At 41.9% G+C, this 13,911-nt stretch overlaps 1 protein-coding gene across 4 annotated transcripts in view; it reads right to left on the bottom strand.

Annotated features, from left to right (window-relative positions):
• ASS1 (argininosuccinate synthase 1) overlaps positions 1-13,911 on the bottom strand; it is an 87,229-nt gene that overhangs the window by 41,305 nt on the left and 32,013 nt on the right. For all 4 annotated transcript variants that reach the window (XM_063432441.1, XM_063432443.1, XM_063432444.1 and 1 more), the window contains exons 4-7: positions 8,741-8,809; positions 7,701-7,889; positions 1,952-2,008; positions 1,099-1,173 (exon numbers count right to left, since the gene is read on the bottom strand). In XM_063432441.1, the coding sequence (XP_063288511.1) occupies positions 1,099-1,173; positions 1,952-2,008; positions 7,701-7,889; positions 8,741-8,809 (390 nt within the window). The remainder of the gene's footprint in view (positions 1-1,098; positions 1,174-1,951; positions 2,009-7,700; positions 7,890-8,740; positions 8,810-13,911) is intronic.

Here is a 13,911-nt window from a genome sequence, read left to right as displayed (position 1 = left end):
TGAATGAGATGTTTTGATTGTCTCCTGTTTTAGATCAGCTTTTTGGCCTTAAAGTTTGAAATTTACTTTGAATACACTTTAAATCCCCGACAATTCTTACTTTACTGGATAATCTTATTGCTAACATTATAATCAGATTTCAGAACAGGTACATAAATTCCATATACTGTTGGATAACACTTTTAGGCCACCTGGCAGAGTTCCTAAATCATTCATTTTTAAATAAACTTTTTCTTTAATTAGAATGCCTTATTGGGCATTAGTAAAAAGGTCCCCCCCCCCCCCCCCCCTTATAAACCTGTAAAATACGGCTAAACCTACCTGGAAACCAAGGCTGGGTGAGGTTCCCCATCACTGGTCTCCACGCAGTGTCCAACATCACATCCCTCTCCATGGCTTAGTCAAATACTACTAAGTCATAGAGAAGTGGACTGGACCATACTCACTAGCTTGGATTTCACACTGTGCCAGAAAGGGATAAGCGGGAATAGAGCAATAAAAAAAAAATTCTGATAGAAATGCTGCACATACAAACGCTGACCATGACCACCTACTAAAAGCAGGACTGGTCATTGCCCTAGGTATATCTACATGTGTCCTTCAGACCTGCTCTGAAGGTTGAGTTCCACTAGACCAGGGTGTTTTTAAGGTTGATATAAGTGTGCAACACAACTAATTAGCCGTTGCGCTCGTGGCAATCACAAGCAGGAACATTAGACTGTAAGTCATTTTGCAAGCTGTCCCTCTAAGGAAATGAGTTATAAAAATCATAGCCTCTCAATTAACAGATACTTATAAATTACATTTTGAAAACCTGTAGCATAACATTTTTGAAGGGGTTCCGTGCTAGATATGCTATACTATATTGCTGGTGGACAAAGCAAGTTTATCACTAAATTTCTTTTGATTACTTAACCTTTATTAAAGGGGCGCTGTACGCACCATAACCACTGTAGCTCAGTGCAAAGTCCTTTTCAAAAACTTTTTGACACCTAGGCTAACCTGTCCCTGGGTGCTGAGGAGAGGCCTGAGTTCAAACCAGTTCACAGAAACGAACAAAGAAACTCTGGAAAATCATTGAGAAGCTAACGGGCATACCTTGGCATAATCCATCAAGTCACTTCTGCCCCGGAAACGATTGTAAAACTCAGGCATTCTCCAAGGTGCAATGATCTGCAGGACGATAAACAAGAATAAAACTATGGTACTTGGATAGACATGAGAAAAAGTACGTGGCAGGAAAGAAACAAAGGCAAGGAGCAGATGGAAATTTATCGGCGAAGAAGATTTTGGCAAACCATTCAAGCCTCTTAGACCATCCTAAATCTCTTTAACGTGATCATGAAATAAGATACGGATTAGCAGACTGTCCTGAGTCACCATTGACACTACACACTATTAATCCTTCCATAATTGTCCATAGAGATAATTCTTTTGATATTAAGCGTACTCTTGGCTTAAAAGAGCCTCATTTAAATGTTATTAAAATTAAGAGCATCTTAATAGTTTTCCAGCTTCTGGTTGCAGTACTCTTTGTAAACTTTGACATTTGTGGTGGCGCTGTTTGCTGTTCCAATCTTTCTTGATTATTTATTTAGTACTTTGAGTGCTCCTGGTAGAGCAATGTTAAGAGCACAATCACATACTAAAATGCTGTAAAAACTACCAAACATAGAATTTACCACGATTTTGAAAAATATCTTCAAACAGTTTGAATGTGCTTCTTAGCCACCACACTACATTGTGTTTTCCAGTAAATAGGAATTCTAGAGAAATGACAAGGGGTACACATTTTGGACCAAATTCGCCAAGCTAACGATTTTCTAATTTTGCCATGAATTTCTCTTGTCATTTCTCCAAAATTACATTTTTAGTGAATACATCAATGTTTCTTAAGTTGTATCTATGATCTCTATAAATCAGGGACTGTAGGAGACATTTTGGCTGTTACCTGGACTTCGGGGTACAGAGAATAGCAGGTCAGTTCAAATCGGATCTGGTCATTTCCCTGCAAAAGCAAAAAAACAAAATTGCGAAAAGGATTCAACTACAAGATAAACTGAATGGAATATCTCAAAGTGACATCTATACTTGATCTTATCAGTTCCAGGATAACTTGCACACTTTATATACGGTATTCCGTAACTGGGTTGTTTACCTAGATGATTCTATGCCGTACAAAAATATTGATTACGCACTTCAGCTAATTTACAGTACTTGCAAGTAATTAATAAGCTCTTAACATACAATATACATGAAATGAAGATCTTTATGGATGGAACGATTATCCAAGTACATTTCAGATCTTTTTAAGTCTGTATTTACTTACAAACTCTGAGATGTCGAAATCGTTTATAAAGCTCTCTAAATATCGAATCCAAAATGATGTTTTTTTATTTGATAAGGGAATGGGAGGACACATCACTTGACTTTGGTCTGTGGCTCCCTCTATTGGTAGAGCATATGCTTGAGAAACTATTTCAACACAAATTGTGCAGTAAACTCCATTTAGGCAATCTATTAAAATAGGCTTTGTTTGTAGGTCAGGTATTGTACGTAAAACATAAAATATCCCCAGTACAGTTTTTAAAGAAGGGATATAAATGATTACATTTTCTAAGGTTTTCCCTCAATTTACATTAGCAATTATGAAAAGGATAACAACCATACTCTATAGTTTGCAAAAATAAAATGATATTAGATGTATACTTTAGTACGTGGTAGCTATATAAATTGGTTTATTAAATGTTTCACGCAACAAAAAAAAAAGAAGTTCTTAGAGGGAACATAGGTACATATAGGCAACACATTTACAGAACAGAAAAAGCTGCAGATTAAGATGCAGTTATTATTATTATTATTATTACTGGTATTTATATAGCGCCAGCATATTCCGTAGCGCTTTACAATATTAGTTCCACTATGGTTGTGCATTCTTACTATAAAAAAAAAAAAATTGGCTCACTAAGAATTCTTCCTTTTCAAGCTAACTATAAGCTTGATGGAGATGGAGATTCCTCAGCTGTTGATCCACTGTGTATGAATTAGTATCATCGCCATATCCTTGTTTTACGTCTGTCTCTTATGCGGTTTACCAACAAAGTATCATTATTTATAAAGCGCCAACATGTTCCGTAGCGCTGTACAACAAATACCAAGAAAAATAAAAATTCTGAATGTTTACTTGCTCTTAAATGTAAAAATAAACAAATAAATAAAAGCAGGCCTAAACGCAGCCATGTATCCCCTCTGCTTGATAGATTTGGCATGCTGGCTGATTTTAAAATCACATTAGTTCAAACTGCTTGTGTTTTTAATGTCAGTAAGACACTAGAAGCAAACCCTGGGTTCTTCCTGAAAACATCCTGCCAGCAATGAGCAACAGGAACTGTCCTGACGCCATAGTGCTGAAATCTTTGCCTACACATATGGGACTCCATTTGCTGTGCATTACAACTCCCAGTCAGCTCAGCCAGCCAGCCATAAAGCTGGCTGAGCTTCTTGGGAGCCATTATAACCCAGGGCAGTAAAATGTATTAGGAACTCTACTTTTAATAGAATCACTAAATGAAGCTGGGGGGTGAGGGGAGGAGGGGAGCATCTTTTCTAGGGGTATAAATCTAAACATATATAATTTGTCTACCACTTTGCTATTCTTTAACATGTGCTAGTTAAAAAGTACACTCTAAGCACCATAACCACTGCAGCTTAAGCTAAGTATAAGTTACGATGCAAGTTATTTCTGTGCAGTTACTCTCGTTTATTGTCAAATAGTTTTGGAGCAGATTGGAGAAAAAAAAGTGGTTCCCTTAACACCTCAAACCCAGTGTAATAATAACATAAATCTAAATTCCACGATATCCATCTGCCTTGGATAGCAGTGATAAGCGTTGAGTTCAGGGACTGGCTTAACGTAAGGTACACAGGATTTAACCTTTAGATTGTAAGCTCATGGGCAGAGCCCTCTACCTTTGCACTGGTCTGTTTATATTGTATTATCTATATCCCAATTGAATTCCGCTGCGGAATATGTTGGCGCTTTACGAATGCCAGTAATAAATAAGTGATAATAAAGATTTAGTAATTCACGCTGGCTGCTGAGGATCGAGAGATCTTTGTCAAACTGCTCAAAGATAGCTTGGCAGCAATTCATTGTCTAATGAAGTGAAAAAGTGAAAGTTGTGCTACAATTCTGTAATCCCCTTTATCCAAACTTTCCATTTAAACTATTGATAGTCATTTTGAATATTATGAAAAATGGCAGAATGGGGGGGCGGGGCATGACAGCCAAAATGGCCGGACGTGCTCTCTAAGAGCTCTTGCACTGGAGGGCACAAAAAACGATAATCCTGGCAAACCCAATCATGCCAACAGCCCAAGGTGCCCAGAATACGATAGAGAACCACACGAGGAACACAACGGTACCGGTCATACATCACAAAGTTACACGAGCACAAGAACCGGCCATGCGGCCTACACTGCAGCGGAGCCCGAAACCTGGGGGAGGCGGCCGATCGCCCAGCAAGGGATCCGCTCGCAAGCGAGAATTGCAAGATGCCCAGCTACCCCCCCCCCTCTGGACCGGCGGGGGATATCCCGGTCCTCGCTGGGGGCGATTACCCCCACAACAAGACGCGAACAAGCGACAACACTTGCTGGCAAACGGGGCTGTCACGGCCACAACAAGATGGCGCCGCAGGCGCAACCCGCAACGAAAAGCTCCCCTGCCAAACCACCTGTTCACACGCTGGACTTTTTTGAACGGCTCTGTACCAGCCTATGGTCTGGGCTCCGCAACAGGAGATGGCTCTTCAAGCAAGCGAGAAAAGAGGCAGCGGCATGGATTCGCCCTGCCACCCGGCGCCTCCTGCCCGACCCGAGCCCCCAGAGCTGCCCTCAGACGAAAACGAGGTGAGAGATCGGAATGGGGGAGAGCAGAGAATAGCCTCCCAGGCTCCAAAACTAGCCCTCACACATGGAGGCACGAGATTGCCACACATACCCGACCCACTCACCGCTCAGCAGCATTCGACGCCTCCGAACATCGAAACACGTCCCCACACTTATGGACGCAAGCTGAAAACCTGCACCAAGCACCTACCATCCCTGGGGCGACCCGACACAAACAGCAAGGATCTTACCAGAAGCAGGAGCTTCATCAAAACATATCCAGTCGTCCGGTGGAGGCTCCCTCACAGTCCGGGGACCAGAAAGGCACCATACAAGAGCACAGAACTGCTGCCTATTGGCCGAGTCTCTTTTACCACATGACAGCTCTACACTCCAAACAGCCCGACCCTGAGAATGGGACAGTTAGCCTCTATGAACTATCGGTGTACACCATCAGCTTGCCGATCACCGGAGTTGGCTGAGCGAGTATTGTATACTGTGTGATTACACATGCCATGAGTCCCCTATGAGCTTAATAACCATGTACCCTACTCACTATGTTTGCTACAAGTTCAGTATAGTATAACCCAGAGGCATAAATGTCTTGCATGTTTATCGTATCCAGATAGATACTGCTACTTTTTGCTTTTTCCTAGCATAGCACAACACTTACTTACATCTTGCCGAGCTAGCAAGACAGGGGGCACTTAAAAGCTCTCTCTATAGCCATAACCTGAGGCCAAATGTTATCAGTTGTTACTTGTTTATATGTTAAATCTCTTAAAGTGAACTGCACAAACCTATGCTTACACCCGACATACTAACAGACCCTAGCCTAATGCATTGTACGTTAACATGAGCGTGTGGCTTGCGGCCATTTTGCCTTTTCCACACTATAAAATGGTGGTCGTACCCAGCGATTATACACGCAAGAAACTACTCCAGTTTATTCCCACAGTACTCAACACCAGACCAGGTGCAATTTTGTACAAGTTTCAGGGATCTGCTATTTGCTCAATCCATATGCAGGACTTTACTTTGATTTAAATTTTCGTTTGTTTTCACGTAGTCGAACTGCACACTAGCTACTCGCACTAGAGCCGACCTCACCTATTATTATTATAAATTGTGCAAAAGTTAACATGTACCCCATTGTAATACGGTAATTATCGTTGAAGCGTATTTGGATTGCTGTTGGGGCACCACATACGCGTTGTTATATCTATGTGCACTACAAAAATAAAGAATTTTTAAAAAAAAATGGCAGAATGAAATACTAATAAATAGTTGGAAACATTCATGGAGCCTCGCGCACACTTTAGACATGTAACTCAGTGTAACTTTAGACATGTAACACTTTAGACAAGTCAGTGATATCCACATAAGTCCATCCCTACAAGCGCGCTGTCTTGGCGTCATACTTGACTCTGGTCTCACCTTTGAGTCTCACATCCAGTTTGTTGCCAAGTCCTGTAGGTTCCAACTCAAAAACATAGCCCGCATCCGCCCCTTTCTTACGCAAGATGCTACCAAGGAGCTTGTCCATGCTCTAGTAATTTCCCGCATGGATTACTGTAACCCTCTCCTGATTGGTCTCCCCAAAAGCCGTACTGCCCCGCTACAGTCTGTAATGAATGCTGCAGCTAGACTGATTTTCCTATCCAGTCGGTCCTCTCACACCTCGCCCCTCTGCCAGTCCTTACATTGGCTCCCTGTATCCTATAGGAGTCAATTCAAAGTGCTAACCCATACATTTAAAGCACTGAACAATTCCAGCCCCTCTTATATCTCTTCACTGATCCAGAGGTATGCCCCTCCTCGTACCCTCCGCTCTGCCCGCGACCACCTCCTGACCGCTGCTCGCACCCGTACGGCCAACTCACGCTTGCAGGACTTCTCACGGGCGGCTCCTCTCCTATGGAATAACTTGCCTACTGCCATCAGACTCTCCCCTAGTCTTCAATCATTTAAGAAGGGCCTTAAATCCCATCTCTTCAGGAAAGCGTATGGCCTCCCAGAGTAATCTCTCCCTTACATACCTGTCCCTATGGGATAGTGCTTTGCTCTCTCCTCCAGCTCTGCTTCACTCCTACTTGATATTTCCTATCCTAATGTTTCTAATACCCCACCTCCTATAGACTGTAAGCTCATTTGAGCAGGGTCCTCTTCAACCTATTATTCCTGTAAGTTTTCTTGTAATTGTCTTATTTATTGTTACATCCCCCCCCTCTCAAAATATTGTAAAGCGCTACGGAATCTGTTGGCGCTATATAAATGGCAATAATAATAATAATAATAATAATAATAACTCATTTTTAATAAATAATTTTATATAAAGCCACTTCAGTCAAGCTCAGAAACAGAAGTTAAAACGTGGTCTCTAGCACCACCTACTGGCCATTTGTAATATAACAAGGCAGAGATGTGTACTTGGAATATATAGTTTAGTTGCACAGTGTTAGCAATAGAAATTTATGTTATAACAGAGATTAGGTTGATTCCTTTATTGGACAACCGGTTATATTGGTATTTTAACCCCTTAAGGACACATGACATGTGTGACATGTCATGATTCCCTTTTATTCCAGAAGTTTGGTCCTTAAGGGGTTAAGCTTGTTTCTTCAGTTCCTCTAGTTTTGCAAATGGGCCTTTGCAAAGCAACCATCCAAATCGGCAATTAAAACAAATTCAAATATCCAATGTATATGTTTAATTATTACATTAAAATGCACAGGAGATGGATCATGACTTCTGTCCGTGAGAAAATTTGGTCTATTTTGAGTGCAATTGACCTTGATGTATGATCTTACCTTGCCGGTGGCTCCGTGGGACACAAACTTTGCGCCCTCCCTTTTGGCAATTTCCACTTGCATTCTTGCAATGCAGGGACGTGCCAGTGATGTGCCCAAGAGGTATCGGTCTTCGTAGATGGCATTGGCTTGGACAGCTGGCCAGATGAATTGTTCAATAAACTCCTGACGCATGTCTTCTATGAAGACCTGCAGAACAGATGAAATGGTGGGGAGTCAATGACAATATCTAGATCCTAAAAAACATGGTCCTGTGATTCTACTGCAGTAATTTTCAAACTATGGAGCTCTGACCATCAGGAGTTGCTTGGACCCTTCTGGATGATATGAAACGTTTAACAGAGGTTATTGGTTTTAAGAAAAGAGGATCAAATAGAAAGTAGGGACAGGAGTGATAAGAATTGTACAAGTGAAAACCCAAGCATGTTTCAACTTGGCCACCCAAACAATTAAGCTTGATAATTAATCCTCGCTCTAGTCCTGCTGTGGATCAATAGTGGCCAGTACAGATTGACTCCACAGCATATTATTTGTATCCAGATGTTAATCGTGACTCATGAAGCCAAAAGGGACAAATGCAAGTTCCAAAAACAAATGTTAAAAGAGTGGGACTTCTTCAGGACAAGTCTTTGCAGTGAACTTTTGAATTCACTTTTCAACTTTGAATACACTGCAAAGACTGTCCCATTGTGGATGAAACGTGTAGGACTCATGGCGATACTGCACACTTGTTATTTTTAACCTTCAGGTAAGTGAATAAATCTTTTTCTGCACTTTAATTGGTTTTTAATTCACTCTGTTGCATTATATCTCTCTATTGCTTCTAGTGCTAATTGATTTTCCAACCAGAGACCCGGGTAGTCACCTGAGGGGATACACCACTCTGAAGGTATCCCCATTGTGAGTGGCCAATTATACCATACATTTTTTTCCAACTGTACAAACATCCTGCGGTATGTGGTGCCGCTTTTGTTCCCTTAAGCAGGATCACCCCTATGGTTTTTATATTTATTTTAAACAGAAACAGAAATTCTAGTTACCTTCTTTGCTCCAAGATTTAAAGCCTTCTTCCGTGCTTCATCGAAACTTTCATTCTGACCAATGTTTGCCTAAAAAGAAATTTTCATAATGAAAGTCAGTCACTCCAAAGTCCAGTGGGACTGAATTACCTCTGCTGATCATGCAGGAGTATCTACAAGGATATTATCTTACTACTGCTGGTAATGATATTGGCCCATATCTGGATTCTTGAGAAATCTTTGTGAATTCCAAATTCAGGCCAAAATAGTTCAACAGAAAACATAGCTGGCTTGGAGAAAGTCATCAAAATTACTATTTGGGCCTAAAATTTAAATTCACTTTGGATTCTGTTTGAACTTCTTAAAATTCACACTTTAATGAATACCACTTTGTGTGTGACAGAAGAAAATAGAGCTCTGGAAATTATTATTATTATTGCCATTTATTTAGCGCCAACATATTCCGTAGCGCTTTACAATATTATAAGAGGGGAGGATTTAACTATAAATAGGACAATTACAAGAAAACTTACAGGAACGATGGGTTGAAGAGGACCCTGTATAAAACACAATAGGACAGGGAATAGCAAGCAAATAAGGTGGGAGTGAATCAGAGCTGGAGGAGAGAGTAAAGTGCTGCCCTTTAGGAGAGAGCAAGAGAAAGGTATGTGGGAGGCCATAAGCTTTCCTAAAGAGATGGGTTTTAAGGCACTTCTGAAACGATTGAAGACTAGGGGAGAGTCTGATGGGGGTAGGCAGTCTATTCCATAGGAAGGGAGCCGCCCGTGAGAAGTCCTGCAAGTGTGAGTTGGCCGTACAGGTGCGAGCAGCGGACAGGAGAAGGTCACGGGCAGAGCAGAGAGATTGAGAAGGGGCATACCTGTGGATATGTGAAGAGATATAAGAGGGGCTAGAATTGTTCAATGCTTTATAGGTGTGGGTTAGCACTTTGAAATGACTCCTATAGGATACAGGAAGCCAATGTAAGGACTGACAGAGGTGTGAGAGGGACGACTGTAGAGGAAAATCAGTCTGGCGGCAGCATTCATTACAGACTGTAGCGGGGCAATACGGCTTTTGGGAAGACCAATTAAGAGAGGCTTACAATAATCCATGCAGAAAATTACTAGAGCATGGAGAAGCTCCTTGGTAGCATCTCTTATAAAGGGGCAGATGCGGGCTATGTTTTTAAGATGGAATCTACAGGATTTGGAAACATACTGGATCTGAGGCTCAAAGGTGAGGCCAGAATCAAGTATGATGCCAAGCGCACTTGCAAGGATGGACTTATGTGGATACCACTAACTTGAAAGGAGAGCTAAAGAGGAGGATCAGTATTAGGAGGAGGAAAGACAAGGAGCTCAGTTTTAGAGAGATTGCGTTTCAGAAAGCAGGAGGACATCCAGTCAGAGATGGAAGAAAGACAAGCAGTGACACTTTGCAGGACAGCAGGGGAGACGTCCAGGGAGGAGAGATATATCTGGGTGTCATCAGCATACAGGTGGCAGTGGAATCCAAAAGAGGTAATAAGTTTGCCAAGAGAGGCAGTATGAAGAGAAAATAGAAGGGGACCAAGGACAGAGCCTTGGGGGCCTCCAACTGAGACAGGACGAGGGGAGGAGGTATCATTAGAAAAAGAGACACTGAATGAGCGTTGGGAGAGATAAGAGGAAAATCACGACAGGACAGAGTCACAGAGACCGAGTGATTGAAGAGTTTGAAGAAGGAGAGCATGATCAACGGTTTTAAAGGCAGCAGAGAGGTCAAGAAGAATTAGTATGGAGTAGTGGCCTTTGGATTTAGCTGCAATTAGATTAGACACTTTGATAAGAGAAGTCTCAGTAGAGTGGAGAGGGCGGAAGCCAGATTAAAGAGGGTCAAGAAGAGAGTTGGATTTGAGGAAGTGAGACATACAGGTAAAGACAAGTCTTTCCAGAAGCTTTGAGGAAAAAGGGAGCAGGGATATGGTACGATAGTTAGAGGGGGAGGATGGGTCAAGAGATGGTTTTTGCAGGATAGGTACTACAGTGGCATGTTTAAGGTCAGCAGGGACAAGTTTACACGATGTTAGTACAAAGCAACATTTAAAGCCTCGTAGGCCGCATAACGGCGCAGTATAACTATTTGTCATAAGCCTTTTAACGCGTTAGAAAGGTATAATCCGGCACAATATATGCATAATTATATTGTATTGTTGGGCACTCACTGTTTTATAAGCCTCTGCGTAGGCGACCACATGCTATTACCCTGCACTGCACTCATTAATCAGCCTCTGCGCAGGCACATATGCAACTATGGTTTTATACAACACTGAGCCTCTGCGCAGGCAACATTATATTGATTTTCGCTTCTCGCAATTCTACTACAAAAACAATAAAAAAAGATTTAAAAAAAAAAAGAGAGAAAGAGCAGTTGAATATGTGTGTTAAGGAAGGCACAGGACAAGTGGAGAGAGATCTGATGAGGTGAGATGGGACAGGATCAAGCGGGCAAGTGGTGGGGCGAGAGGAAAGGAGAAGAGCAGCCACCTCTTGTTCAGTAGCCAGGGAAAGAGTCTGAAGGGTTGAAAAGGCATGATCTACGTGTGGTTGAGAAAGAGAACGGCAAGGTGGGGAGAATTATTTCCCTAGCTGTTCAATCTTGTCGGTAAAGTAGCATGCAAAGCTATCGGCTGTAAGGTTAGTTTGGGGGAAAGCAACAGCAGAAGGAAGAAGAGAGTTAAAGGTGTCAAAGAGATGCCTGGGATTGCGGGAGCATGAACTAATGAGAGAGGAAAAGTAGGACTGTTTGGCGAGGGCAAGGGCTGAGCTGTATTAACACAATATGAATCTATAATGGAGATAGTCTGCCTGGGTGTGAGACTTCCTCCAGGAGCGTTCAGCACAACGGGAGCATCTTTGCAGGTAGCATGTTGATGTAGTATGCCACGGTGTCCTTCTCGAGGTGCATGTTTGGAGTGGGGCTGCAGCGTTCAAGGCAGAGGTGAGGGTAGTGTTATATTTGGAGGTGGCGAGTGAGGGAGAGGGAAGGGATGGATAGCATTTGTGAATCAATATCATCTGACAGCTGCTAGAGGTCAATAGAATTAAGGTTCCTCTTAAGTTGAGGGGGGTTAGGCTGAGGTTGTTGGGTGAGGGGGAACTTGAGAGCAAATGATAAGAGGTGGTGACCATAGAGAGGAAGTGGAGTGTTGCAGATATTATATACTGAACATGCATAAGAGAAAATGACAAGGGTAATGCCAGCTACATGGGTGGGAGAATTAGCCCACTGTGATAACCTGAGAGAGGAAGTGATAACAAATCAACCGCATTGGAAGAGTATAAGATTTCTGTATAATATCAAGTAGGGGGTGTGGTGGCTATAAGGAGATATTGCGAGAATTAAACACAAATTCTATGAAAGTTCCTTATTAAAAGAAAGGACGCCTCTAATGGATTCTTAAAATCTATAAGCGGCCTTGGGCATTTAAGCCCTTGGTATCTGCCACTCCATAGCACGTCTGGCAAGCCCTACACAGAGCGAAACGCATGTTGGGTGCCATTCGTTCCTAATAATATGGTGGTATCAGGTTGTTGCTCCAAGGAGAAATCTGATTGCCATTATGGCATAATTAGAAATGGCTACAATTGGGGGGGTTTCCCTTCTATTGGATCAACAGCATGAAATAATGGGTTTCATGGTTGAACTTGATGGTCTTTAGTCTTGTTTTCAACCTAGACAACTATGTAACTTTGTGTTGCGGTTGCCGGCTCGCCGCGTGGCAAGGCTGTGCCCGACCGGCACAGTCTAGCCGACGGCACAAGCTTACCTGCTCACCGGCAAGCTGACAACAGCTTCTCCGCATCCTGCGACCGTCGCGCCCGGATCCAAAATGGCGCTGACCGCGTGGTTGCGCCTAAACTCAGCTCCGCCCCCGAAGTTTGTACGGATGTGTGTGTGACGTCACAACGTCAACGCGCACGCACGTTCTGGGGTCAGAGATCACCCTCGGACCAATCAGACCTTTGAGAGGGATATTTAAATCCCTAGCTCACTCCAGTACCTTGCCCTGTCGTGGTTTCCTGTTCCTGGTTTCCTGAGAGTGCTTTATATTTGTGAATCTGATTTCCTGGTATCCTGATCTTGGCTTTTCCCTGGTTATTCTGAATTCTGGTTTCCCTGACTTGGCTTGTGTAAACAGCATTGTGTATTTTCTGGCTTCCTTGACCTCGGCTTTCCCTTTGACCATTCTCTGTCTCTAGCGTATTAGTCCGGCCATTCTAAGGTCCGGTTTACGCTCTGTCCTTTTATTTTCCTTTTCTTGTCTATGTATATGTTTACATAGTTTCTGCGTGCTGGACCACACTAGTAGTCGTGACACTTTGGTAGCTGAGTGTTATAAAATATGTAGGAATTTTTTATCTGAGAAGGGACAACATCTCACGCCATCATTATTTTCTGGATGCATTTTTTTTCCCAGTATTTAGATTTAGCTAATCCATCGATTTCTGTTTAAACATGATTCCAACCCTTGGCATTGGGGTAAGTTTGTGCAAGTTTCCCATCATGCTGTGCTTGGTAAAAATGCCTTTATTCTGCAAGTCTATAAACTGTGCCTGCCTAGTAAGAATTAAAGAGGCATGGCATATTTACCAAAACTGCATCATTAAAATACAGTTTTAGTTTTATACTATCATTTTAATGAATAAAGGTTGTGGGTTTTTAATGCATCAGTTAATTTTACTTTTAAAAGATAATAATAAAAACACATTGAACCTCATACACTAAACTGGGCATGTCAGAGAGCTGTCAAGGGGATTGCAAATATTCAAAACTGAAAAAGAAAAACTCCAACTCTCCAAACCAAAAACAGGTTTGTGTGGTGTTCGCCAGTCTGTAATAATTAATCCGTAAGCAAGCTTTGCACTGTTTTTGCTGGCTTGCTACCTCCTTTTTTTACATCCGTTTTTAACCCTTTCAATACACAGGGTGAGTAAATAGTTTTATGTTACAGCCTATACTGTATGCCAATTTTGTTATAGGTTAATCAAAATATTAAAAGGGGAAAAAAGCCTTAGATATAAAAAGGGTTATATAACTAGCAGACGGTTTTATATGCTAGATTTAAATTTTATTTAAAAAAAAAAACAACCTCTTTACGTTTCTTTAGTTTGCGTATTGTTGTGTGTGTTCTGAATCATGTTCAGTGT

Source organism: Pelobates fuscus, chromosome 9 (genome assembly GCF_036172605.1).
Source record: "Pelobates fuscus isolate aPelFus1 chromosome 9, aPelFus1.pri, whole genome shotgun sequence".
Lineage (NCBI taxonomy): Eukaryota > Metazoa > Chordata > Amphibia > Anura > Pelobatidae > Pelobates > Pelobates fuscus.
Note: the sequence above shows the minus strand (reverse complement) of the source record. Positions and strands in the feature narration are given on the sequence as shown.